Raw genomic sequence first — 27,399 nt, forward strand, 5'->3', positions numbered from 1 at the left:
TCAGCCCTGGGATGACTCACTTGCATTCTTTGTAAATAAGCATTTGAATGTGTTTTGCTCTAGGAGCTGCGAGGCAAGCACAAAGGGAGCCCTTTCTCATGCAGGAAGGTCCCTCTGGTGCTCCCCCCTCCCTGCCCCCTCGTCCTGCCCTCCGCCCACAAGCTGAGACAGCTTTCCATCCTTGGCGAAAGTCGGGATCCCTCCTCTTTAAAGAGTCCTAGGAACCACCTTGACTTTTCCAAGTTAACCCGCAGGTGAAGATGAAATTAGGCTTCCGTTTCTTCAATGCATTTGCTTTGTTGAGCAGGAGAGAATGAAGGTGCGGGAGGGACTGCGCAGCAAGCAGGGGACAGGCGCAAGGACAGGCCTTTAGCACGCGCCTCAACCCACACGGGCTTCCCAGGATGAAAAGTTTATGCCTCTCTAAGCGTGGCACCAAGCAGAAAAACTCTGGAAACTGGGCCTCTCCCTCCTCCCTGGTGGTGGGTCCCCAGTAGGCTGCTGTTAGAGTGGCCTCCTCACAGACCTGGTCCAGTTCCCGTGTGGAGCTGGGGGTGAGGCTGTCCAGTGTGGCTGCAGCTCTTTCCAGGAGGGAACCCTGGTCCTCCAAAAGTTTTCTTTCCCCTGCCCTGGCCATTCTGGGCTCCAGGCACTAAAGCCTCCTCTCTTTAGTCTGGAAATGGGTAAATGACGCGTAATTTATGAGCACAGCGGCCCAAAGTGCGTAAGTCATAAGCGCACAAAGCAGCCGGGTAAATATTTAAAGATTAGAGCCAGCTGGGGAGAAACACAAAAGACTGGGACAATGGGGGTCTCTCTGAATTCACTCTCCCGGAGCTGGGCCAGCCCGGTTCAGTGTTGATGCACTCGAGGGAGTCCCAGCCTTTGTCCCCTTGAGGACCCTTGGCTGCTGAGCTAGTCGGAGTTCCAACACAGCTAAAGAGAGTTAAACAATCGCAGCCTCTCCAGCCCCATCTGGAGACAATGGGTTGAGTCATTCCAGTGCTTTTGCTGGGTCCCAATAGTTAATTACATGGAGCAATCACTCCACTCCACTTTGAAATGCATCTGCGGAGGGGAACGGTGCATTTCTCCCACCAGCCACCAACCCGGAAGTGGCCTTCGAAACACTCACCAGGGAGCACTGCTTTAAAGACTTGGGGCTGCCAGAAGGAAGGGGCTCCTGCACAAGGCAGTCACCTGGGACGGCTGCTGGAAGGCATGTCGTGGGGCCTGCAAACGCCCTCCCCACCTCCTTTCCCAACCTGATTCGATCTGTAATGTCTGCGTATTTCCTCTGCCCCCCAAAGTCAAGAAAGCCAAAGGGGAGAAGGGAGGGCAAAGACTCAAGTTACTTTTTGCCTTAAGTTCCTCAGTGTGAGGAAGCAAAGGGCTCAGCGCAGTCCTGGAAGCCCCGAGAGTCCTCCAGAGTTATTGAGGGAACTCGTCCTTGAAAGAGTCGGGCAGCCTCGGTCTCCCCAGCGCTCTGCCTGGACTTGTGCTCCTTTCCAAGCGCCCTAGGGACCCCAGATCCTAAAAATGGAAATCGGTGGCCTACATCTCAGCTTGCATAAGCTGGGCTTCTGAGCTGGTCCATGCCCTTCCCGGCAGCTCCAGCGCCCTTCCTCGTGGGTGCTGCCAGAGAGGACGCGGGGTGTACCCTCTGCTGCACCCCCACTTCCGAGAACGCCTCCTCCGCCCCCGCGCGCCTTGGGGGGCTGGCCTGCCTGCGGGAGTGGGCGTACGATGCCCAGACGCAGGGCTGGCCAACAGCGGTGGACAGGGGTCGAAATCGGGGGCCCCAGCTTGGGCCCCCTAGAGAAGTCTCGGTGGAGACTTATCTACTGCTTCTCCAATGACCTCGCCTTTAGCCTGGCGGGGGAAGCGGCTTCACAGAAGGACCCTGAATTGGGGTCAGGTGCGGCTGGGGTGGGGGAAGCTCTCTTCGAGCCCGGGAAAAGGGAGGGTGGGACCCTTTTCAGACGTGAGTTCGGTGCGACCCTCAGCCGGCTGAAGCCGAGATTGGCGGCGGGGGCGGGGCACTCTAAGAGGCGGGAAGCTCGGGAAATGGGGTGAGGGAATCAGCCTAGGTGGACGTGCCGAGGGGTGTCCGGGCGGGGTGCGGACAGCGGAGGCGAAGACTCTGGAAGATGGAGGGGCAGAGCTCGACGGCCGAGAACTCCGCCCCGGCCGTCCTCGCTTCCCGCAGTCCAAGCAGAACATTGCGAATCAGAGCATTTTGCGGTCAATTTTCCACTGCTTAAGAAACACTAAGCCACCCACGCGAGCGGCCACGCCCTGCGCGGCTGGGATCCTTGGGCACCGGCTCGAGAGGAGTGGTGGCCCGAGGAGCTGTGGGTGCCGGGGGGCGGGGGAGCAGCCCGCGGGCCCCTTTATGGTGGCCCTAACTCTGGGGAGGGGGCGGGCCCCGCGCTCCCGCTGCGGGCCTCGAGAGCGGCGCCGGGGGCCATTGGTTTGCTAATGCGCCGGAGTTGAAAGGCGCGGGCGGCGGTTTATGGGGAACGATCATAATTAGAGGACAAATTGCCCCGCTGCCCGCGCGGCTCCAGAGTGGGGGCGGGGTTGGGGGGAAGGAGGGGCCGCCGGAGCTTGGCGCGCGCCCAGCTTCGGGGCAGATGTGCCGCAGCTGGAAGCCTGAGCGCTGCACGGCGCCCCGAGTTTGGCCCCAGGGGGCGGGCGCGGGCGGCTTTGTGGGGCCTGCACAATGCCCTCAACACTCGGCTGCGCCCTTTGTGCCGGGCTGCGCCGCCCTCCGCCCGCGGCGCCTCTGGCCCCTTTGTACGGCGCGGCCACCGCCCCAAGCCCGAGCGGGCGCGCCGAGGCCGCCTGGGCCCTGCCAACCCCGGCGCTTCAAAGCTGCCTGGCGCGTGCCGGCACCCTCCGTCGGGCCTCGGCCCACATCTGGCCCGCGGGCCCTGTGGCCGGGGCTGGAGAGCACCCTGGAGCCGCCGGCGCCGCAACCTCAGCCTGAAAGGAAGGCGGGCGCCATTCTCCGCGCTGTTTGGCGCTTGGGAACGACGCTGCCCGGGCAGGGCCCTTCAATATCGCCGGCGAGGGCGGGGAGGGAAGGGATGCCCTGGCTGGAGGGAGCTGGGAGCCCACCCAGAACCTAGCAATTGCCCCTCCCCGTCACGCAAAGGCCAGTGTGTTCCTTTCTCTGGGCCGGCGCAGGGCTCAACTGTGGAACTTTTGCGTCCACACGACGTCCACGTCGCCCTCGAAAGCAGCTGGGGGGACCGCATTGTCCTGAACCCCACCTTATAAACATCGAAACTGAGGCCCTGAGAGGCCAGGAAAGGGAGACGTGTAGGTTTGATCCCAGGGTCTCCCCTGGACTTCAGCCTTCCTGTCTGTCACAGCCCCTGGAGTCCCACTCCTGGGCCAAACCCAGGACTGAAGCCGAGTCCTCCGTGGGGCCCAGCCCCTCCCGGGGCAGGTGCCTCCTCCCCTGAGCTCCCTGGGTCTCCAGCCACAGCCAGAATAATGAAAAGAGGTTGGGGTCCCAGACCTCCAAAAGCGCCAAACGACACTCTCCCTGATGACCAGTGGTCTTCCCCACCCCCTCCCCCTACTTTGGGGGGACCAAGAGAAGGCCATTGGAAATAAGCTCCAAGGCTTTTGCTGGAGGGGAAGGAGTTCTCAGAGCCTGAGTTGTCTAGCCCTGACTGTCCGGAAGCCCAGGATTGCAGGTGGGGGCGGCCGGTCTGACTCGCCCTGGCCTGAGGCTGCCTGCAGCTTGTCCCCTGCCCCCATGGAGGAATGTGGCTCCTAATAGGGTCAGAGGGCACCTGAACCTAGGCTGCATCCTGGTCCAGCAGCGCTCCAAGTCCCTAGGCACCATCAAGGAGGGCTGGCTGTGGCCCTGCGGGCGGGCTGCACGCTCTAATGGGACACATGTCACTGTGTGGCCCCGTGGGCCCAGCCCGTGCCCGGCTTTGAGCACTCACAGGCAGAAAATTGCTGCATTGTCCTGACATTAGGGCTGCGAATGCAGGGTTGCCGGCTCGGCCAGGGCGTGAAGCCCGCGGAAAGGCTTGGCTGGCAGCTGCTCGCAGCCCCCGCATCCTCGTCAGGCCCAGGGTGGCCCTGTGCTCTGCCATAGTATTAGCGGGGCTCAAAGCTGGCTGGGCCCATGAACCCCCCAGTGGGTGCCTTGGAGAACCCTTGACGGTAAGAGCCACAAGGGCTAGGCTAGTGGGCCTGGTGGTGAGGCCCAGAACCTCGGGACACTGGGATGGGACCGGCATGGATGGAATGGGCATAGGAGAAGCCCCCAGACTTGGGAAGTGATGGGGGTGAGAGAGAAAGGGAAGCCCAAGAAAGGGTGAAAGGGGTCCTTGGGAGGGAGGGACGAGAGGCCTTGAGCTATGGGAGGGGGACAGGAGGAGGGAGGTGGGGGAGGTATGGGCGCATCCCGCTCTCACCCCCTTCCCTGCAGAATTCCCGGAGTCCAGGATCACCTCATTGACATGCAAACGAGGGGCCCCTATAAAGGCTCTGCTGCCTGCGGAGGGTGCAGATACAAAAACATGGGCACCGAGCCCGAGACCCAGGGCGGCTCCAGCGGCCCTGCGAGCAGATTCCGAAAGGTCTGGGATTCCAAAGGCTCAGGGTGGGGACCAAGGGCCGGAGGGCGGTGGCCGGGCCCTCTGACACCCTGTCGTCCCCAGGTCTCCAAGCCGCTGATGGAGAAGAAGCGGCGGGCACGCATCAACGTGTCGCTGGAGCAGCTCAGGTCGTTGCTGGAGAAACACTACTCGCACCAGGTGGGACACAGCGGTCTGGTGGTGGCGGTGGGTGACACGGTCCCAACCTCATCCCCTCCAACTCAGGCTCCCCAGCTAAGAACCCTTTCCACGAACCCACAGATCCAGAAACGCAAGTTGGAGAAGGCAGACATACTGGAGCTGAGCGTCAAGTACATGAAAAGCCTTCAGAACTCCGTGCAAGGTAGAGGTGGACCCTGAGGGGTTGAAGGGAAGAGCCAAGGTGGGGAACTCTGGGGGTCAGAGCCGTGCAAAGGGCCAGATAAAGGAGGGGTGCCTGGGAAAGACAACGCAGCGCGGTGGGCCGCTGGGTGAGGAGGGGCTCCAGATTGCTGGAGGCAGCCAAGGGCCGGTGGGCGGTGGGGTTGTAATTTGAGCAGAAGGTCTGGACCTCGGGGAGATGTTCTCGTTGCCTCGGAGCCCCTCCCTCCCCTCCTCCTCTTTCCCCTCCACGCTTCGCCCCTCCCTTTTCCTCTCTCCCTCCTCTGCTCTCCCCTACCCTCCACCCATCTCCCGTCCGCTCCCCTCCCCCCAGGGCTCTGGCCAGCCCCCAGCGCAGCCGAGTACCCGTCGGGCTTCCGCGGATGTCTGCCGGGAGTTAGCCAGCTCCTGCGGCGCGCAGAGGAGGGTGGCGGCGGCCTGCGCTGCCCCCTGGCGCACGAAGACGCGGTCGGCAGCACCATGGACAGCGTCAGTCCCGGCCCCGAGGCGCCCGCGCGGCGCGGCCCCTGTGCCCGCGCCGCTTGGGTGCCTGATTCCGCAGCGCGCGGCTCGAGGTCCCCACCGCCCCGGCTCCTCCTCCCCGCCGCGCTCGCCGACCCGCCCCCCAGCGTCTCGGCCTCTCCGTCGGCGTCTCGCCACTGCGCCGAGAGCCCGGGGTCGGGGGTGCGCCTGTGGCGACCCTGGTGAGGCCCAGGCGTGTGCGGGCCCAGAGACAGTTTTGAGCGCGCCCGTGATCACGGCCGGGACCTCTAACGTTCGTCCTGGTCCCGAGGTGAAGGTGGCCAGGAGGGGGCCGCGTGCCCGCGAACGCAGGGAAATACACGGAGACACGGTGGACCCGGGTCTGCTCTCTAGGCCTGATCCACCCCCACCCCAGCCCCGCCTACCCAGGCCGGGCCCGCTCTCTTCTCTCACCTCTGAAGGCGCTGGGAGGGGGTGTCCCGGGCTGTGCCTCTTTCCCAGGGCCGACAGGCAGCCCGCCCTCGCCCCCGCCCCGCAGCCTCCCTGCGGTGGGAAGGTCGCAGCGGCAGCGGCGCAGAGCGGACCCCTCGCAGCGAGGAGAATCGCTGCCCCGCCCCGGCCCATTCAACCAGCCCTGGACGCCCAGTTCCCACCGGCACAAAGCACGCAGGGCCCGCCCCGAGGGCGAGGGCCCCCCAGCCCACCCCCGCCCTGGCCCCTCTCGGCTCCCACGGATTCCCTACCCCTTCTGCACGCGGCGCGGCATCCTGGCCTCGGTGCTCTCTCCAAGGCCAGCGGCTCTAAGCAGCACCGCCCTGAGTTGCGAAGCCCGCTCGGAGCTCACCCCGCGAGATGCTCCTAACAGCTCCCCGCGCACCCGACGCCAAGCTCGGCGGCTCTTGGGGGACCCCCGCGCACCGTCTCGGAAGAGTTGACCTTTTTCCACTCGCCAAAGACCCCAGCCCGGCACCGCAGAGCCCCCGCCGCCAGATTTCTGAGTGGCCTGGGAGTCCCAGACGGTCAACAGCCCTCGGAGCGCTGGGCACTGGTTTCGGGGGTCCCGGCACGCGAGGGGAGGCGGGAGAGGGGATGGGACAGGATTCTCGCGCTGTGTCCAGAAGAGATTTTCGCAACCCCTCCCACCTGGTTGACATTCAGAATAAAGACAGTGCGAACCAGTGAAATGGGTATAAGGAGACTAGGAAGGTTCTAACTTATCCCACGACGCCTGCTTCGGGGCATCTTTGGACTACGACTGTCAACTTTGTATGAAACATTTCTCATTTTGCCCAGATAGTTAGAGTATCGTCCCAATGCCCGAGGGCTGCGGGCTGGATCCCAGTCAGGGCATGTACAAGAGTCAGCTAAAGAATGCATAAATGGAACAATAAATGATGTATTTTCTCTCTCTAAAGTCAATAAAATTTTTTTTTAATTTTCATTTTGGGCCACCCCTGTCTTGCTTGTGTGCTAAACCCATACTATTGGTCATACCGGGGGGAGAGGGCGGCCCAGCTCCCTCACCCTATCCGGGGAGCTCTCCCCGGGGCAGGCAGCAGCGGGGGTCTGGGCTGTGGCGGTTTGGGGGCGGCCTCCCTGGTTTCGGCTTCCCACAACCCTAGGCATGGGTGGTGGCTTTAACACGTCTTCCAGACGCCAGGTGGCGATGTCCCACCGCAGACCCAGGGTTGCCGCTTCCAAATTCCATCCGGCCCAGCGGGCTGGTGACCCGGCACAGCAGGTCCAGCGGCCCTGGCTGCACTTGCCTTGCCCTTCTCGCCCTCCTGAACCAACCTCACAGGGGCTAGCAGTCTCTGCAGCCATCGGCAGGGCAGGGGCTTCTCCTGCTCTTAGGGCCTTGGTGCCCAGCCTCTGCTCCAGGTCTGTCAAATTCTCCATGGGGGACCACAGCACGTGCCAGAAGAGAAGGGCAAGTCCAACCCAAAGGAACAGGGCACTAGTAGAGGAATTCCGGAGCCAGAGGAAGAGGCATTTGGGGACAGCTGGCCAGGAATGCTGTTAGAGTCTAGAAAAGCGTTACCATGAAACCAGCCTGGAAATGGTAGGTGCAAATCATAGGAAGTTTTTATTGGCTTCTGTACAGAAGAGAAGTACTTAGTTGTTAAAAAACTACAAACGGGGCCCTGGCTTTGGGTTGGGTGGTGGTGCGAAGACAACTGCCCACTAAGCCCAGGGTCAAGCTGCTTATCCACACAGCCAATGGGCCTGGAAGCTGCCCAAAGTGAGAGAGGGGGCCCCAGGCCCCAGGGCCCTCTGCTTGGGGCCCTCCCTCTTTATTTTGTAAAAACCACAATTAGAGGGACTTTAGGGAGCCATGTCCCCCTGCAAGTATTGCCCTTGGATATGAAAAAATGAAAACCCAGGGTGAGAGAAGGGCCAGCCTGAGGGCGGCCAGTGGCTGGCTGGTGACCTCATGACATGTTGTCCTTGAAGGCACAGGAGCACCGCGAGGCCGGACTGCAGTCCTGTGCCTTCCTCGCCGTGGCCAGCTCATCCCCAAGGTTACCCCACTGCCCAGGACTGCAGGAGCCTCCAGAGCAGAGAGGGAGGCGGGACATCTTCCCCCTCCCAGGGGCCTCTGCTGGGGCTGAGGCCCAGTCTGAGGGGTGAGGAGAAGGGCTTGAACCCCAAAGGGGCAGGGGCAGAGCAGGAGGGAGCAGTGTACAGGCAGGCTCCGTGCTGGCCCCTCCGCCTGCTCCAGAGCTTCACATTTTGGGGCCACTGCATGGAGGCAGGGGTGGGGACAGGACAGCCTCTGCACTTGCCCCTGTCCCTCCAACTCACAGCGGTTCCTGGGGCTCTCCTTAGCCTGTGTCTCGGGGCTCCTCCCCAGAGCCCATGGCAAAGCCCAGACCTGCAGGGGTCTGCCAGGACGGAGAGCAAAGGAGACCCTGCCCACAGGGTCGGGGAGAAGGTTCGCCAGAAACCAGGCCTTAAACCCCAAAGCTGGGAGGCTGTAGGCCAGGCTCCCTTCCGGACAGACCTGTCGGGTCGCGGATGAGGCTGCAGATGGGCACCAGAATAAGGAAGCCCACTCCTCCTTTGCTTCAGTCCCTCTCGCCAGGTACCCACGACCTTCACGGCTGCAGTCCCGGAGGCAGACAACATGGTGGGGACAGGCAATCGAAGTAATGAGAGTGAGGATGGTAACAGTGGCCAAAGTGGGTACAGAGGTCAAAGTAGGTATAGCGTCCAATCGGGGGCCGGGGCGCTTGGACCAGCACACAGACTACTTCAGTCCTGAGAGTTAACGCGGTCGCCTGCTCGTCACAAACGGGGAAACAGAGGCAGAACGGGTGAGCAGGGAGACCTGCTCTGAGAACTTGTTTGGGGTCTGAAGACCCCTGTGCTTAGAGACCCTCTGAACTCCACCCCCCGAGGTGAGACCGTTCTAGCGCCGAGTAGAAAGCTGGGTGCAGTCCGGTGGATTCCCCTCCTGCAGAGCCGGGCTTTGTTCCGCCTGATGGCGGCCCTGTCCCGGGGTGCCCCCAGCCCAGCTGTTCCCGGCCGCGCACGCGCGGAGCCCGCCGTCACCCAAGCTCGGCCTCGCTCTGCCGCAGGGATGGAGTGCCCAGCACGGCCGTCCAGGGCAGCCGTTGCCCCTCCAGCCAGTGCCTGCTTCTTCGGCGAACACGCTGTGCCCCGCCGCCCGGGGAGGGCCGGCTCAGTGCGGCCCGGCCGGGGCAGGTGGCATCTTCGGAGCTGTGGTCCCGCGGGTGGCCCCTAGGTCGCGGAACCCAGCGAGTCCGAGTGCAGCGTAACGTAGCCCGAGGACTCGGACGGCGAGCTCAGGAAGCTGCTCGTGCTGCCGCCGGCCGCGCGCAGGTCCGCCGCCTCGCCCCACGACGCGCTCAGGGACGCCCGCAGGGGCCGGGCGCGCGCCTGCACCTCCGCGCGCGGCCCGGGGCTCCGCTGTGCGCCGGCACCACCGGCGGGCGCCGCGTCCTCGCGGGGCTGGGCGGTGTCGGGGCCGTCGGGGCCGTCGGGGCCGTCGGGGGCGGGCGCACGGCGCAGGGCCTGCGGCTCGCGCTCGAAGGCGGTCAGCGCGAAGGCGTCGGGCAGCAGCGAGGCCGAGGCGGAGCGGGCGCCGGGCCCGGGGCGGCGGCGCGAGCTGCTGGGGGGCGAGCCGCGGGCCGGGGGGCGCAGCGGCAGCAGGCTCTCGGCTGAGCGGCGGCGCGGGCGGAACGGGGGGACGTCCCCCGCGAAGGCCAGGGGGCTGTCGCGGCGCCGGTCGGGCCCGGCGGCCAGCACCAGGGCGGCCAGGTCCTCGCCGGAGCCCCAGCGCGGCAGGACCGCGGGCAGCGGGACCGTGGCCCACAGGTCCGCATCTTCGTGCGAGAAGCGTCGCGTGGGCGGCACCTGTCACAGCGGCGGGGTTAACTGGGCTGCCCTCCTGGAGAACAGGGACCCAGGCCTCCCCACACGGGGCAGCATGGCTTGTGGGTCAGGAGTGACACCTGGGGCTGAGCACCCTGGTGTCTCTCGGAGACTCTGTTGTCATCTGTGGCTGGGGAGCAGGCCCCTGAGTGGGGTGCTGAGCCCCAAGGAAATAACACAGGCGCCCGATGGGCCACCCTCCCAGGGAACACCCAAGCGAACACGGGGACAGGGCCGCGGGTGTCCCACCGGCCCAGGCTCTGCACGTAGAGCCAGCCCATCCCGGGAAGGTGAAGACCACCCCCTGGAGCTGCGGCAGGCGTGAGGGCGGCTCCGAGGGGCAAGGCCCGGAGGAGCTCGGGATACCCCCTCACCCGCGCACTCGGAGCCCCGCCCTGTTCCTACCTGCAGGTACTGCATCTTGTCCTCCTGCAGGGGCCCCAGTGGGTAGATCTGGGGCATGCCCCCCCTCCAGGGACAGCTCATAGCTGGCCATACTGTCCAGGGCCACGAAGTCACCTCCATAGCTGTAGTCCAGGTCCGGGGGCACGCCTCCACCCTCCAGGCTGGTGTCTGCGGGGTGCGGCAGAGGGTTAGGGCCCCAGAGTGAGTCCAGGAGCCCCCGTGGACATGCATAGGGCAGAGGGCTGGTTGGTGGGAAAGGGGAAGGGCAGGGTCCAGGCTCCAATCCTGACTCCGCCCCCTTTTAGCTGTGGAGCTGAGGAGGTCACACACAACCAGTTTCCCTGTCAATGGGGGCGTGGAGGTGTGCACTGCCGGGGGAGATAGGACCTGGGTCTGCAGGGGCCACTGGGACCCCGAAGGGTGGAGGTTCAGAACACACGCAGTCTGGTGCCCACAGCTACTGCCTGGGCCAGGCAAACGGGGTAGCAGAATGCTCCACGGCCACTTTGGTCCCTTAGGGGTTCCAGCATACTTGGGGGTCATACAGGGGGCGTTTGGCAGTTACCACGGGGTGGTCACCTCGCAGCTGTTATCCTGACGACTCCAGTGACCGCACCCAGATGCCCCCCTCCCCAGGGGCCAGTCTCAGGGCATCCTCACCGTCGTCCGAGTCCTCATCATTGGCCATGAGGGCCACGCACTTCTCCCAGACGGCCTTGAGGTCGGCACGGTAGCGGTCGCAGGCCCAGAGGAATGCGGGCAGGAGGAGGGCCTGGGCCACCGAGCACCACAGCACACACAGGGCCATCCAGGGCGCCGAGGCGTCTGCCCGCAGGCTGCTGAAGCTGACCACCTGGGGGCACAGGGCTCGGCCTGGCACCTGGCAGGGACCCCATCGCGCGGCTTCCCGTCCCAGACGCAGTGCTCCCATCTGGATGGCAGGCCTGACTGCCCCCCGCCAGAGGAGCCCGAGGGTGAGGGCAGCAGTCCCAGCCCACTGAGAGCAACCAGCTGTCAAGATCGAGAGTCACGGCCCCACCCACGCATGGCCCACTGCCGGGTGCCCGCGTCCCGGGCCGCACAGGGCAGGTCACCCCTCGGGTCACCCTCATGACTACCTGAGGACAGAGGTGGGGCATGGGTCACCACCCCCTCTTAGGGGAGAGGAAGCAGGCTGGGAGGACCAGGTCTCCAGCCTCCCAGTTCCCGCCCCGTTCTGTCCTCCTCACTCCGCATGCCCAGTCACCTCCCAGGCCCTGCCTGGGGCCCGAGAGGAGGAACAGAGCGTTTCTGAGGATCAGAGGGTCCGGCCAGGCGGCCTGTGGTCACTGCCCAGGGTGCCTCATTCCTCTCCCACCCCCACCCCCACCCAGAGTGACACCTGCTCTTCCCTCATCAGGGAGGAAGTGGGCATGATGCAGACATCACGTTGGCTCTGCCGCACGGGCTGTGTGCCCCTCAGAAAGCTGCGGAGTCTCTTTGGGGCTCAGTGTCTTCACTGGAGAAATGAATACCCCACAGGACGAGGCCCAGACTCTAGACCCCGTGCCAGGCCCGCCGTGCGGCACGGGCTCCAGACACGGCCCCCACTCCTGCCCTGAAGAGAAGCTGGGCAGCAACTCCATACGCACTCCTTCCCTCCCTCGGACAGGGATGGGGGACGCCGGGCCCCACTGCACACAGAGGGCCCTGTCCATACCTGGGGGGTTCGGGGCCCCCAAAGGGGGAGCAGCAGGTGGCTAGGAGCTGCGTTCCTCACTACGTGGCTGCCATCCCACCCGCCACCTTCATGAGCTTGTGCCCTACAACACTGTCCCCCCACCTTTTTGGCACCAGGGACCAGTTTCATGAAAGGCAATTTCTCCAGGGGCAGGGGCAGGGGGAGAGGGAGACAGGAGGCGGAGCTCAGGCGGTGATGACAGCGAACCTTCACTTGCGCGCTTGCCACTCAGCTCTTGTGTGTGGCCTGGCCCCTAATAGGCCATGAGCTGGTACTGGTCCGTGGCCCGGGGGTTGGGGAACCCTGCCCTACAATGTCTCCAGGGACACAGCCCTACCCAGCTGCTTAGATGGCGCCTCTGGCTGGTCCTTGTCCCTACACTCCTCCCTGTCCTGCTGCAGACCCTCCAGGGGGCTGGACTAGAGACCCATGGCCGGGAAGGCTTGGCTGTTGGGTTGACTTCATTCCTGGGCCAGGCCGGGGCCCAGCCTCACTGGCAGGACCCCAGGTAGCCTCACTGGACCTTGGACCCCTATGTCCTCACACCGTGATCTTCCTCAGCCCCTGGGATCAAGTCTGACTCCCCAGCAGACAGGCAAAGCCTGTCCTGCCTCCCTTGCAGGACCAAAGCCCCCCTCACACCTCCCAGGACCTGGACCCACCGGGGCTCCTGTGGGCACCTTCCATCCCCTCTGCATCGCAGGTGCAAAAGTCCCCTGCGATGTGGCAGAAAGACCCCGAGCTGTGAAGTCACCTGAGGTGAGTTCAAGTCCCACCGTAGCTGCCCCAACTTTGGGTCGGTCATTTACCTCTCTGAACCTTGGTTTCCAAGCCTGTAAAATGGGGACACGGCTGATGCCCCCCCCTTAAAAGATTGGGAGTGAGGATTCAAGCGCCTACTGCCTGAAGGGGGCCCGCCCAGGGCTGCCCCAGAACCCACATCCCCTGACAGGCTCACCCACCAGCACGGGGAAGCCCATGAGGCAGTCATAGATGAAGACAATGGCGGCCACCAGGCCCGTGATCTGCAGCGAGGTCCTGGCGGGCTCGGAGCCGTCGATGGAGGAGCGGCGCTTGCCCTGCGCGTCCTCCACCACGATGGTGGGCACGGTGAAGGCGCGGCAGTCCGCCCGGCGCCCCGCCCTCCTGGCCAGCGTCTGGAAGAGGGCGATGGCCGTGCAGACCACACCCATGGCCACGCTGCCGCCCACCAGCAGCAGGAAGCAGACGCCGAAGCCCAGGCCGATCTCAGCCACGATGAAGCGGCAGCCGTGGGCGTAGAAGCGCTCACTCGTGTCGTGCCAGCCGACGGCAGGCAGGGCCGACAGGATGAAGGACACCATCCAGATGCCCATGACCGTGTGCACCGCCTGCTTCTTGGCGTTGCTCAGACTGATGTTGCGGGGGTGCGGGGGGCGGGGTACAGGACAGAAGGACCTGGGGTCACTGAAAGGCTTCCCCAGGCCCCCAGGGATCTCCAACTGCCCTGGCCCCCAGTAGGTCACAGGCATGCCACAGCCAGCACGGCGATCTCTGTCCCTTGCACAGGGGACACTCACGCACATCCTTTTCATCAAGCATTCTGCACTGGACACTGCACACCCATGCATCCCTATGTGCGCATGCCCTGCGGCCCAGAGCTTCCCCTCCTGAGCCTCCCTGCCCACCCCCAGCACAACACAGGGGTGGCACCCCCCACGGGGCGCTGTCACCACGAGAGCATCTTGCACAGGTACGACACACAGGTACGACAGGTGGCCTTTATGTTCGTGCCCACAGGTGCCCCTCTCCAGCAACAGCAGACAATCAAGTGCCAGGAGCTCACCGGTAGTTGACAGGCCAGCGAACCATCCACATGCGGTGGTAGGACAGGGAGGTGACCGAGAAGCAGGTGGCCAGGGTGACGGTGTAGAAGGCGGAGACAAAGACCTTGCAGAGGCCCTCGCTCCACTCGTGGTCAGGGTGCTGCCGCCGCAGCTGCACCACGGCGTAGGTGGCGATGGGCACCGCCACGTTGAGCATGTGGGTGGCCGCGAGCGCACACAGCAGGAACTCTAGAGGCTTCCACTTCTTCTGCTTGGCACCCACGCTGAGGATGCCCCAGGCGTTGGCCAGCAGGGAGAGGCCTCCGCACGCCAGCCAGCCCACGGCGCTGCCAGACGGCCGCCGCTCATCACTCATGGTGCAGACGGGAGCTGGCAGGTGGCTGGGGCATCCTCCTCGGGGTCGGGCCTCGGCTCGGGGCCGCAGTCCTCACACCCGGCGGCCCAGGGACACCAGGGACCACAAGCATCTGCAGGGCGCGAGAGGCCAGAGTGCTGAGTGACTCCCTCTGGTCACAGCCTCGGGGGTCCTGGGGGTGGGAGATGGACGGGGTCCCCCAGGAGGCTGTCACCTGGCTTGGGCGGGGCTGTTTCTCTCTCCTCTCTGTGACCTCCTGCCCATCACCCCAGGGAACATGTACAGAGGTGCCTAATAAGCACATTCCTGGTCAAGGTGTGTGGTCTGGGCTTCCTTCCAAGCCCCTGTGTCTTCAGGGAACCGGCCAGACTGGGCCCAGGGGGGCATTCTTGTCCCATGCCTGCCCTGGGCCTGTCCCACCACCAGCCCTCTCACCAGCAAACACCCCCAAATCCTAGGCCATCTGTTGAAAGGCTTTCCCAGTGTGTGCCAGACGCCCTCACCTTAGACTGTCCCACTTCATTGGGCAAAATGAGGATGCGCCTGGGAGGAGGAGTCCCCTAAACTGCCCCTGGGGTAGGAGTGATCGGTGGCCACCTTCATGCCCATCTTGGAAAGGGCAGCCCCCAGCTGGCCTGCCACACCCCGGAAGGCCCGCACCACCACGTGCTGGAGCTCAAACGAAGCGTTCTAGCTGTGTGGTTCGAGCAGAGTCCTGTACCCACGTCCACCGCCGTCACAGGGTGATGGCGCTTCCTCCTGGGGCAGGCGGGGCTGGACACACAGTGGGTGCTCCGGGTGGCAGTCAGTGCTGCCCGACAGACACCTCGGGTGCCATGGGCCGGGAACAAAGGACACTGCGCAGCACTGGGGAGGTGGCCCATCGGCTGGAGGGCTGGACAGCGAGTCCCTCCCTCCTGTTTCCCAGCCTGGCAGCTCTCAGCTGCCTCCCGTGGGGACTGGTGGCTGCTCCCTCTGACGTGAGGCCCCCACGACAGGCCCCCCGGCCAGCCTGGAGCAGTCGGTGCTGCGGGCAGAAGCACAGCCGAGGGACGGCCCACTGGGCTCTGCCTGCATGTCGCCCTTCTCACCCTGGCTGCACTTCCGTCCCAGCATGAACAGGGGCCACGCGATCCCTCAGGGACTGTTTCCAGCTGGGGATGGACAGGCCACCGCAGGACCCTGGTGCTCAGGGCAGAGGACTCAGCACCTCGGGCCCAGCCGGGCCCAAGCTGGTCTTGTCCACGATTCTTTTGGTCTGCCTGTGGTCTGACTCCTGTGGACACCGAGGGGCCTCTGAGGGTGTGTCTCATTCGCTGGGTGGCTCTGCTCTGGGCCTGCCCAGACGCCTGGCCCAGGGGAGGAGTCCATTCTGGAGCACACCAGTGCCCCTTAGGGCCCTCCTATGGGGCTCAGGGGACTTCTGGGGCCAGGGACTTGCTCCTCAAACATGAGGTTTCTGCCTGCTGAATGGCCTTCCCCTTCCCCACCCCAGACCCAGTGTGAGAGGTGTGGTGGCCTGTGGGGTCCTCCAAGGAGCCATGCTCGTGTCCAGGCCACACTGTGTGACTTGCCTCAGCTGAGCCTCGGTTTCCTCATCTGTCAGCTGGACGTGATGGTACGCACCTACTGTGAAAAGCACTGTGGGCCGTCAGGAAGTTCTGCGAGGGGAAGCGCCTGGAATGGAGCCGCCACACAGGAAGTGCTCAGCAGGTGCTTCTCACGTGGACGTCTGTACCCAAGTGGCTGAGCTACGCTGCCTCTCACGGGCTAAGACACCGCTTGGAGGTGTGCGTGACCCTCAGACCTGCAGGTGGACATGCATTCTCCTGACCAGCAAGTCCTTGGGACAGCTCAGCTTTGGGGGCGAGGTTACCTGAGGGCTGGCCCTGCCTGGCAGCCTGCCGGGGTCCAGCAGGCACAGTGTGGTGCCCTGTGGGCCACAGGCTGCAGACACCAGTGACCTTCGTCACTCACAGGGCACTGGGTTCAGCGCGCACCTGGTGGGCCGGCATCTTCTCTGCCTGCACTGGGCCGCCTCGGCCGGCTGCCTGGGCGGCCTTCTCTGACACGCCCCAGCAGGCTGTCTGACCTGTGACCCAGGTGCCGGGCGGTGGGGAAGGAGCCACAGGCTACCCCTGGCACTGCCCCTCCGCTCCCAGATGACCCCCTCCCCTGTGGAGCGCCTGGTGCCTCCCTGCAGGACAGGCGTTGGGTTGCAGGCAGGGAGGAAGCGTCCTCCTGTGAACAGGCACACCCCCCACCCCGCCTCCCCTGCGAGCAGCCCCAGGGATTTTGTGTCGGATGTCATCATCCCCATTTTATGTTTTTAAGTATTTTCTTTATGTTTGGCAGGGGGGAGGGAAAAAGAGAGGGACAGAAACACTGATGTGTGAGAGAGATAGTCAGTCAGTTGCCTCTCACACACCCCCAGCTGGGGACCTGGCCTGCAACTCAGGCGTGTGCCCTGACCGGGAAGGGAATTGAACCAGCGACCTTTGGGTCCACAGGCCAGCACTCAGTTCACTGAGCCACACCAGCCAGGGCTGTCATCCCCATTTTTAAAGATGGTCAAGCAGAGAAAGGCAAAACCATTAGCCCAAGTGCTTCTACGCCCCAGCAAGGATCCAAACTCAGTGTGCCTGACCTAAAAATCCTGGCCTTTCAAAGCCCCAAATGCTCGGAACAAGCTATTGTTTTGCTCTGAGTTAAGATGGCCTTTCTAAGCCTCCTATCCATGCAGGGTGGGCCCCACTGTCCCCACATTCCAGAGAGGAACACGGAGGCGTGGAGCCCAGCACAGAACAGGGAGGCAAGTGTCAGCGCCGGTTTGGGACCCAGGACTCCAGAGCGTGGTGGGCCTGGGACGGAAGAAGGACGTCACTGGGGTGAGCGTGGGGAGTGTATACCAAGGTCTCCAAGTTCAGAGTGAGGGGGCTGGCTCTGTGGGAGAAGGGAGTCCCCCTTCCTGCAGGACGGTGACCCCAAGATCATACACCTGCTGTTCTTTCTTCACGAACAATGGGTACTTGAGACCAGACCCCAGGCTGGGCTCCCTCCAGGGCGTCACCACCCCCACCGGGACGTTTCCACGGCATCACACTCAACGCGCCCCACCCCCAACGTCGAAGGGCAGGATGCAGGTGTGACAGGCCTGGGCCCCAAGAGCGAGAAGACTCCCTCCGCAGGGTCTGCAGGCGGGGCCCCGGCATGACGTCACGGCCTCTGGCCAATGAGGCCGCGCGGCCCCAGGGCTCGATTGTGCAACAAAGAAGACCCAGAACTTGAAAGGATTCCCCGAGCTTGGTCTGCCGCCCCCGGGCTGCTCTCCGCCCGCGCTGCGGAGGATCAACGACCGGTCCGCAGGGCCCGGCCTGGCTGCCGTGCAGGGCGAGGCTCGCCTCTGCGTCTCCGGCACGCCCCCCACCCCCGCGGGCCTCCCTCCTCGGCGCTCAGACTCCCCCGCCCGACCCCGCCTGCCGGCCGGCGCCAGCAGCCCCCCAGCCCTGCCCAGCCCGGAGGGCGCGTGCAAGCGACGGCCAGGGAGCCGGACGCAGGCGGGACTGCGGATCCCAGAGACCCCCGCGGGCTCCGCTGGGCAGGGGTGGGGGCCCCAGAATGGCCATCCCCGCCCCGTGCAAGCAAGACCCTGGGGTGGCGCTGCTAAGCCCGGAGGCTAGGGGACGGGGGAAGGGACCAGCCCGGGGAAGTTACCCTGAAGGTTCCCAAGTTGGGGTGGGGCGGTGTGCAGCCCCGAGCGGTGGCCGGGGCCCCTCGGGCAGACGCCGCGACCCACAGACCAGGGCAGCCCCTCCCCGCCCAGAGGTGCTCCCGCCCGACCGCCCCCGAGCCCGGGCGGCTGCTCTCACCGTGCGTTCGGGCGCCCGGGGCTCCTGCTCGCTGCTCCCGCCTCCAGCTCCGGCTGTGGCGCCCGCGCTCCCCGGCCGAGCACGGGTCGCCCGGGACAGCGGGGCTGGCTGGCAGCTGAGCGGCCCGAGGGCCGGAGCATCCTGGCGGCTGCCGCTGGTGGCTCGCGTCTGCTCGGCTCAGCCCCGCCGCCCCTCCCTCTTTTCCTCCCTCCCCGCGCGCGCCGCCGTCACGGCCGCGCTCCGCTCTCGCCGCCCGGCTGGCTGAGCGCTGAGGCCGGAGGCGGGGGGCGGAGCAGGGCGCGGGCCTCCACGGGCGCCTCCCCGCAGCCCCTCGGACCGCCTTGCCCCGACGCCCAGAGGCCGTGGCCCGTCCGAGCGTCTGTGGGCCCACGGTACCCCCCACCCCCGCCGCGGGGGAGGCCAGCGCCTCCGAAAGCGCCCTTATGCTGTGGCCCCTCGCTGCCGTCTTGGGTCGGTCCACACTCCGGACGCTGGCTCCGAACCCCTGGGGATGACCCAAGCCCGGAGCCGAGAGGGCCTAGGGCAGGAACGGGCAGTGAGAACCTAGGACCAGGGGTGGGAGGCTCAGAGAGGCCTTCCTGAAGGAAGCCACATCTAAGGTGAACAGTGGGGTGCATGTGGAGAAGAGCAGATGGGGGATCTGTGAACAAGAACTTCTAGGAACTGGGGAGTCCTTCAGGGCCAGGCACTGGCATGGGAGAGGCAAGGCTGGGCCAGCTACGGATTCAGACTCATCCTCCGGTATTGGGGGTCCACGGTGGCAATCAGGTGAATAGACCAGGGGCTTCTGGGTGGTTGTCCCTTCCTGGCTCCGGCTCAGAAATATCCTCAAGCTGGGGCTACGACCATGCAACTGTTGGGGGAGGGGACAGGTTACAGGCTGGCATCCATAGGCTAGGGGACGCCCGGGGGGGGGGACCTTAGTCCCCTTGATAGGGCCTCTGGAGACCCCTGGAATCTGGAAAGTGGCCACTGGCATCTTGGCCTCCTGTCCAAAGAGATGATACTACCTGCCTCTTCCAGGAAACCCGTGACCGCCACACCCTGGGGACAAGACCTCCGGAGTCACTCTGTGCTGCCCGGCTCCCCGTGGCCCTGCCCGGGCAGCTGGGAAGTATCTGTGAGTGGGCAGCCCTGCGTCTGGAGGAAGGTGGCACCCGCCGAGGACAAGACCCAACCAGACGCAGCCAGTGCTGTGCTCACCACCCCACGGCCTGGCTCCTGCCCCTGCCGGCACCATCACCATGCCCTCGAGCGGCGGGAGAGTGAGGTGCAGCTTCGCGGGGGCCCAAGGGGGCTTAGAGTCGGTCCTCTGTGGCAGAAGTGAAGGTGTTTGTGCAGAAAGGCTGCACAGTGAAGTGGCACTGGAACGGGGGCCATGCAGTCCGTGGGGGAGGACTGGCCAGCTCCCTGCCCCAGCGGCCCTGGTCATAAATAGGTGACCAGCAGTGGGGGGCTGGCACAGGAAGGCTGGTAAGCAAGTGTGGCGTTTGTAAGGCAAACAGGTTCCAGCCACCCAGAGTCTCTGCCATGTGGCCGCCAGAGCCCACCCATCAGCCCTGCTCCCCCCTGCCGTCCAAGTGCCCCTGCCCAGGGCTCAGCCCCTCTGGGGACAGATGGGAGGCAGGCCTCCCATAACGGCCCTGAGGGTAAGTGCTTTGCCAGCCTGGGCTCCTCCCAGCTGCCCTGGGAGGTGGGCTTCAGGCACCTAACTTGCCCAATGCCACACAGAGGGGTGGCTAAGCCAAGGCTGAACCAGGGAGACAGAGGCCAGGGCCCACCGTCTGCGAGGGATGGAGGAGCCCTGGGGCCCCGCCTGCCTCAGGAAGCCCCCGAGCTCAGGCACCGCGGGGCCTGTGTGGCAGGCTCCCATTTCACAGACCTCGGTTTGGCCTGTCCAGGCCGCCTGGGGAGGCCTCACTGCTCCAGGCCCAGGGCACTGCCAGTTCACAGAAGACTGGCACAGGGCGGGGGGGGGGGGGGGGGGCTGGGGAGGCTCCAGGGGGCTGAGGGGCACGTGGGGCTGCGGCGCGCTGTTCCCCCTGCCTGCTCCCAGGCAGGAAATAACCCCGTCAGCCGGGACTGGGGCCCCAGACAGATTCCGAAGCTCTTGGCGGGGGTTTCTGCACATCTGGAGCCAAGCTCCCGAGGGAGCCTGTGTGAAGCAGCTGTTGGCCGTCCGTCTCCATCTCCAGGCATTAGGGACAAGCCTGAGCGGGGAGCATTCTCCCAGCCACGGTCCCAGGTGTGCTTGGAGGAGGGGTCTTTCTCAGCTGCGGGTGGGGCTGGCCCCTGCAGTGGCCTCGGCAGCTGCTGGAGCGGACACACGCGGGGACGGCACGTTCACAAACGCACACCCACACAGCCTCACACCGGCACCGCTGACACACTGCCCCCCCAGACCCCCACCCACAAGCCATGCCAACAGCCCCCATGCCCGAATGGCAGGGGGAAATTTCCCATCAGGCCCCAGCTGGAGGCTCCTTCCCAGAGTCCTTGCCTCTTGCTCTGAGGAAGAGGGGCGAGGTGTGGGGGTGCTCCTAGTAGGGAGAGGCCCCGCACTGGGCTGAGCTCAGCTCTTCCTCGCATCACCTGCCTGCGCCTCACAGGCACGCTGCCCCCACCTACGGAGGGCCTCACAGGCTCAGAGCGGCCGTCCTGCGTAAGCCAGACAGAGGGCAGCGGGCCGCTGTGTGGGGCCCCGAGGCCAGGACATGCAAGCAGGGCCCCTGGGGAAGGCAAATAAGAGTGGGCACTACAGTGCCAAGGTTCTGGGGTATATGCAGGTACTGGCAGCCAGAGGGACAGGAAGGGGCGAGCCCATGGGAACCCCAAGACAGAAGACCACCGGGGACCAAGGTCCAGCCAAACAGCAGCTTTATTAGTGACGCCAGTCTTCACAGACCGCACAGTGCACGTGGACTGTGCCCCCGGGCCCCAAGGACCGCCTCCGGGGGTCAGGGACGATACTGTGTAGCACGCACATTGGGGTGACATGAATAAAGCTTTGGTGTACAGGGTTCAGGAGGACAGGCTAACACTGAGACAAATACTGCACACGACACCAGCTCTCAGCGTGGACCGGGTTTTGGCCGATGGGGTGACTTCTAGGTGATGGGGCAGGGGCCGCTCAGGCCCCACGGCAGGAGGCGGCGTCTAGGGCTGAGGCTCCGCCTGGCCCTGTCGTTTTGCCTTCATCTGCAGGTACCGCCCTTTGCCCTCCTCAAAGCGCTTCTTCTCATCCTCGGTCTCGGGCTGTGGGTCACACACACAAACAAGCAGGTTAGAGATGGGCCGAGCTCAGGACCGTGGGCCCTGCCGCCGCTCCACTGGCCTCCTGGGACTTCCCGGGTGCCGGGCGAGGCCCGTCTCACAGCCAAGACCCCCGGAGGGTCGGGGAGCCTCCCATGGCAGAGCTCTGCAGAGGGAACGCCAGGAGAAAGCCTTGCAGGGTTGCAGGGACGCCGCCAACAGGGAGCTGGCCGAGCCCTTTGGGCGCCACCCCTCACCTTCCCCAGCAGCGGACCCCATGCTCTCAGCCTCTGCAGTAATGAACTTGCGCTGGAGAGGCAGCGGGTGTGAAACGTGGGAGGCAAGGCCGAAGGCAGAGCCGAGCGAGAGGAAGGGGAAGAGGAACCCTGACGGAGGTCCCCTCATTTGCTCCACTCCAAGAATGCCAGGGGCTCATGGTCTCTGCCCCAAAGGACAGCGGGGACCAATACTGTGCCGCCTGCGTGACCTTGAGAAGGCCATTTCATTGTACCGGGAGCAATAGTGACCGCTTTGTGGGCAGGGAGCCCTGAATAGCACGGATGCCCAGGAGATGGCCCCTTCATCTTCGTCACCCCTTCTCTGCTGCTTCCTTCTTCTGAGCAGCTTGAAAGGAAGGGTTCCCACACTGAGGGGGCGGAGCCAACTGACCACCTGGGATTTGGCCAAAGGCTGGTCCATGCCTGCTGACCTGGGGGAGTACACACAGGCGCCCCTTTCACTCGAGTGGTGGGACCCCCGGACAGAGGCCCCTGGCAGCATTAGAGGTCCCCTGCCAAGGCCCTACGTGTCCCACCACAGAATTCTCTCTTGCTTGCTGGCTGGGGACTTAGGTTTAAAGAGCTATGCAAATTCCTCCAGGATGACATTTCCTTGTGACACTTGGAGCGTCTGAAAGCCAAAGAAATGGGGCAGCTGCCCTTCATCCACAGTGACACCAGGCCCAGCAGCTATTTTTAGCCTCAAGTGTTGCACAGACAAACGGTATATTGGCCAAAGAGGGTGCAATCAGTGGAGGATGTAACGTCAGGTCAGACCCAGCATCCCTCTCCGCCTTCGCAGGAACCGTTCTCCGCTGTCACCAGGCATAAACTGTCCACACAGTGCGGCCTGGAGCCGAGGGAACCTCTGTGTTTAAAGGACAAGGGGCACGCTCCTTGCAGGGGCGCTGGGACCCGTCGGGAGCATCTTCGGAGCACGCGTGAAAACCGGTGACTTTCCCAAGACGCTCTACTGAGAAGGTCCTCCTGCTGCTCTGGCGTCGTCCCTGGCAGTCCTAAGAGGCAGGCCCCTGAGCCTCCTGGGGGCAGACGGACGCGGAGCCCAGCCCCTGCTGCTGAAGGTGCCCTGCGAGGGCAGGGTCTCATCCTGCTGGACGCAGCTGAGGCTTCTGTGCACACCCGGGCGGGGTGGGCTCCAGCAGGGCTTCTCCGGCCTGGGGACCCCGCAAATGCAGACGCTGGCCCAGCGGGTATAGGGCTCAGGCTCGATTCCAACATGCACCCAGGGCACGCGATGTGCTGACCCGTGGGCCACTCTGTGTGGCGAGGCCCTGCCTGCCTCCATCCCCTGGCCCACTGGGCAACATCCAGCATGGCCGAGAACGCAAGGTTAAGGCCACTGGGCGGGAATAGCACAAGACTCCTCTCCCCCTTCCCTGTGGAACCTGGTGCCTCCGAGGACACGCGTGGCTCCCATCCATCCACAGCGGCCAGAGGCCACGGCTCAGCAGAGTGGCAGGGCTGGCCCTTCCTGAGGGGGAGAAGGGGCTGCAGCCGGGCTGCCTGCCTGCCTCCCAATGACCCCACCGTGGGCCGTGCGTGTGGGGTCCTGGAGCTGAGAAGCGGGGCGTTGGAGCTGGCAGAGAGCAGGAGGGCTGGACCACGCGCTGAGGCTCCTGCCGGCTCCGAGAGCCCAGCCCCTCTGTCCAGGCTCGGCAGCAGGCTGGGCCTCCCTTTAGCTGCCGGAGCTTCCACCCCCGGGGCCAGGGAAGGCAGGCAAGAGGCATGGAAAGAGAAGGGCTTCTCCCAAGCCACACTGCGGGCCTGGCCTGCTGGGCAAGGCGGCGGGACCCTTTGCCAAGATCCCGTCTGCTGTGAGGGGGCTTCCTGTTTCTCCAGCCCAGTGACATCCCTGACACTGGCAGATGTGGCATTCCAGCAAGGAACTTGGCCCCCAAGTTTCTGGGCCACCCGCCAAGTGCTCTTGTGGCTCAAAAGAGCTGGGAGGGGCCTTCGGAGGGTGGCCAAAGGCCCTGTGCAGCTGGTGGCATGAGCTGACGACCGTCATTAGGGTGCCCTGGGTGGCTGGCAGAGACCACCCACCTGAGGCCAGGCTCCTGGGGAGAGCAGCTGGCACTGGGCCTGAGGGAGGGCTGCCGGGCCCGGGAGACTCCAGGGAGCAGCCTCACCCTCGGCAGCCATCACCGCCCATCCGTTCATCCGTCCATCTGTCCGCACCATCCACCCTGGTTCCTTCCCCTGAAGATGCGCATCGCGATTTCATAAGCGTTACCACCACCCACTGCACCCCTGCAGCAGGTGTCCCCAACCCTGACACCGAGCCTCTGAGGGTCTGTGGCCAAATGGCTCTGGGAACCTGTGTGCTAACTGACCTCTCACAGCAAGCAATGCCACTGGGCCAAGGTTCTGAAGGTCTCGAAGTAAACTCAATCTGTTCAGCTTCGTTTACTCGGCTCCACCAAACTGACCTGGCTGGGGAGCCCTTTCCTAAGAGAGCCCTTCTTGGGGCGCGCTCCCCACATGCTGCCGCCACCAGTTTGCTGAGTATGCCTTGAAGCTGGCCTTGACAGACGGTGGCCAGACCCTGCCAGCGTCCAGAGGCGCCACTTCTGACAAAGGCCAGCGGAGCACAGCCAGGGCATGGGCTGGCGTACCTGGGACCCCACAGCACCACATGGCCTTATTGGAAGGGCCTCTTCCTTCCGCCCCCAAACCAGCCTGGCTTCCCCTCCAGAGTCCGAGCGGGGGCCAGACCAGCCTGCTTTGAGCCGAGAGGGCGTATGGACTCACCCACATCCCTCTTCTGTGAAACGGGCCAGCATCCAGCCTGCAGGGCTGCTGTGAGGACAGAGTCCTCCTAACTGTCCCTGTTCACCACCAGGCGCTAAGATCCAACAGAGGAGGGAGCTGGGCCCACGGCCCGCCTCGTGTGAGCGCCGGCTACGCGAGGGCCCGGGACAGAGGGCTGGGGGAGGGGCGCGGCAAACAGTGCAGGGATTTTTTATGGTGATCAAACGTTCTAAGACTGATGGTGGTGAAGGCAGCCCAACTCTGCGACGACACCGAAACCCGCCGGTTCCTCCCTGCAGTCGGCGGAACTCTGCGGTGCGAACCCAGACACAGGAGGCCTGGGAGAAAGAAGCCAGCTGAGGGCCCGTCTCCCTCTTTGTCTCTGGGGACAGCAGGAGCTATCTCTGAGCATTTCAGCTCCTCGAGCCCAGCCAGGCCTCGGCTGACGTCAGGGGCTTGAGCTCCCACCCTATGAGGGCTGCCCCTCAAGGCGCTGACAGCCTTCCTCGCCTGGTTGCCCCGGACGGTGTCTGGCCAGGCCGGGCTGTGACAACAGTCAAGGGCAGTGGGGCTCCTGCTAACCCCGGCAGGCAGGGCGCTGGCTCCTCATGTGGCAATGGAGCCTCTGCCCAGGTGGCTGTCAACAGCTCTGCCAGCCAAGTGACTAAGAGGGGCCACCACTCCCCTGCTGGGCGTGGAGCTGACGAGACAGATGGCACCGCGCACGCGGCCCCCACCCACAGCCCAGCTGCCGGCTCCTCAGCCCGACTCCCTCCATCCAGCAAAGTAAACAAATCCATACGCTGTTGGCTGTTGCCGTTTTTAATGGAGGGCTGGGGGCGGTGGGGAGCGCGACAAGGCTCCGCCATGGGAAAGCACTTCTTTCACGTGCCAGGAGCCGATGGCAGGGAGAAGGGCTGGGGCCTCGGGCAGTCGCCTCCCAGTCTGAGCATGTCCCCAGCCTTGGGGGCTCCCCATTCCCATGCCGGGGAGAAAAGAGGTGACAGGCAAGGGGACGCAGGCAGCTCAGGGTCCCAGGGACCCTGGCTGTGTGGCCTCAGGGGTGCCGCCCACCTCCCCAGGGCCAGGTGCTCCCACCTGTGGAGGCGCAGGCAGGTCAGGGGGCCAGGGACCCTGTGCATGCGTGCGCACGTCGGCGTGGGGCCTGTCTCCCACCCTCAGCACAGCCGGGGGGAAGGGCGGGCGGCTTCGGGGGTCGTTGGAAGGTGGCGAGGCCTTTGGAGTGTCACAGCTAACCGCAGGGACAGGAGGGCGAGGGACGGGCCCCTCTGCTCAGGGACCCTCAGCCGGCTGCCGGGGCCTCCGTCTGCCTCTTCTCCCTCCTCCTCTCGCTCTTCCTGCCAACTGCTGTCTTCCGGGCTCCATTCCACTGGGGGAGGCCTGTGGCTTTCAGAGCCAGCCGTGCAAACCGATGTTTCCATTTCCTGTTTTCTGTGCTTTGAGAAGACACATTTGGCACTTGGCACAGAGGGCGGGTGACCGAGCTCCACCCTCGGTAAAATCAATAGCTTGTCCTTTTTGTAATTAACGGATGCCTCGTGCAGAGAGGGTTTCCAGTGGTGACAACCTCCTGTGAGCCCGAGGGCCGCAGACCTTCCTAGGGGGGCAGCCACGCGGCCGCCCTCTCTCGTCTTCACAGTGGGGACAAGAGGGACCTTGGGACACTCATGTAGGCAATTAAGACATCTTCCGACCCCGGGGGCCCCGACCTCAGTGGAGCTGGGCCAGGACCTGGGGCGCCGCTCTCCATGGGGGCGGCCAAGGACCCCCTGTCCTGCGGACTCCCCGCAGTGCGGGCCTGGGCTCACGAGCCCCTCGATGTGCCTGCCCTGGGCGGCGGGTGGCGCCAGGGCAGCCTCCAGCAGACTGAGCCAGTGTCTCCAATCGTGGGCTCGCTGTGAGCACCTACAACACCCTCGCCAGGGGCTCCCCTCACCCAGCAGCAACGGCTCAGCCCCCGAAGAACCGCCCTCAAGCGAGGCTGTGACCCCGTCCTGCCGCAGGGCCACAGGGGAAGCTTGAGTGCTGCCCACGGACAGGCAGCGGAGGGTGCCGGGGTCTGTTAGACAAGAGGACCCAGGACTCGGGTGCACCCAGTGGTCCTCTCTGCAGCTCTGCCACCGCACTCGCTCCTGTGTTGCTGTGCGGGTGTGACCGTCCCCCGTGGGCAGCAGTACTAAAGGCCGTAACTGCCACTGGCTGAGCACTTCCCAGGGGCAGGCTGGGCCAGGCCACGCTCTCACGACAAGTCTCTGGACTGCCACGCGTGCACGCTTTGCCACATCAGTCTTTCCCACCCTCTGTCTGAGGCTAGCACCATGCCTGGGACACCAGCGTGGGGGCGGGGAGGCTGGGAAGCATTTGCTAAATTAAGAAATGATCAAAACAAATGAAGATCAAAGAAAAAAAGCCTAAATTCCAAATTGGTGTGGTGGTTGTGTTAATGATTTAAAAACGGTGGTTTTGCTCAATGGACACCCATTCCAGCATCACCGGTGTCAACCCCCACCCACCCCACGGCCGGCCCCGCGCCACAGAGGAGCAGCTGGTTCCGCCATGCTGGGGCAGCCCTGTCTCCCGCCCCAGGACACGGCAGGCACGAGACGGCCCTGCCGAGACACCCCAACCCCTAATTCACCTTCCAGGTGGCCACAGTGGAACACGGAGGCCCCAACTCTAAGGAGCACTCCTTTTTCTGGGGCACCCTCTGCGGGTCCCAGCCATGCTCCCCTCCTGTAGCTGCCCCCTGGCACCACACGGGTTCAGGCCTAACAGTGGCCCTGGGAGCCAGCCTTGGGGTTTTCACGTTCTGGAAAAATCAAAGCAGCAAGGAGTGGCCTGGATTCCCAGACTCGCCGCGGAAGCAGCAGGAAGGCTCCATTCCACGTGCGGGACCCACCGCCGTCCTCGGGAGCGAAGGTGCCCTTTGGCGAGCTGGCTGCTGCGCGTGCCTCGGTTGTTTGCGAAGCACCAGGGGTCTGGTAAAGGGGCCGGCATGGAGCTGTCGGGGC

The 27,399-nt window shown here is 64.7% G+C and overlaps 3 protein-coding genes across 8 annotated transcripts in view; 1 reads left to right on the forward strand and 2 right to left on the reverse strand.

Annotated features, from left to right (window-relative positions):
- Nucleotides 1-4,550: 4,550 nt before the first annotated feature.
- On the forward strand, nucleotides 4,551-5,696 carry HES3 (hes family bHLH transcription factor 3). Its single transcript, XM_090271447.1, has 4 exons — nucleotides 4,551-4,610; nucleotides 4,692-4,787; nucleotides 4,890-4,971; nucleotides 5,323-5,696. The coding sequence occupies exons 1-4, from the start codon at nucleotides 4,551-4,553 to the stop codon at nucleotides 5,694-5,696; spliced, it is 612 nt and encodes a 203-aa protein (XP_090127573.1).
- Nucleotides 5,697-9,123: 3,427 nt separating this feature from the next.
- GPR153 (G protein-coupled receptor 153) lies at nucleotides 9,124-18,229 on the reverse strand. Its single transcript, XM_090268501.1, is given in 8 exon segments — nucleotides 9,124-9,851; nucleotides 10,275-10,337; nucleotides 10,339-10,442; nucleotides 10,935-11,127; nucleotides 12,957-13,386; nucleotides 13,820-14,287; nucleotides 15,802-15,982; nucleotides 18,045-18,229. Coding segments are annotated over 6 exon segments (1,782 nt in total). The 5' UTR covers nucleotides 14,176-14,287; nucleotides 15,802-15,982; nucleotides 18,045-18,229; the 3' UTR covers nucleotides 9,124-9,215.
- A 2,696-nt stretch (nucleotides 18,230-20,925) lies between these two features.
- ACOT7 (acyl-CoA thioesterase 7) overlaps nucleotides 20,926-27,399 on the reverse strand; it is a 70,970-nt gene continuing 64,496 nt past the window's right edge. For all 6 annotated transcript variants that reach the window (XM_090268505.1, XM_090268504.1, XM_090268506.1 and 3 more), the window contains exon 9: nucleotides 20,926-21,320. In XM_090268505.1, the coding sequence (XP_090124631.1) occupies nucleotides 21,222-21,320 (99 nt within the window). In that variant the 3' untranslated portion in view covers nucleotides 20,926-21,221. The remainder of the gene's footprint in view (nucleotides 21,321-27,399) is intronic.

The sequence above is a fragment of the Furipterus horrens genome, unplaced genomic scaffold (assembly GCF_987537825.1).
Source record: "Furipterus horrens unplaced genomic scaffold, mFurHor1.1.pri manual_scaffold_3, whole genome shotgun sequence".
Classification (NCBI taxonomy): Eukaryota; Metazoa; Chordata; class Mammalia; order Chiroptera; family Furipteridae; genus Furipterus; species Furipterus horrens.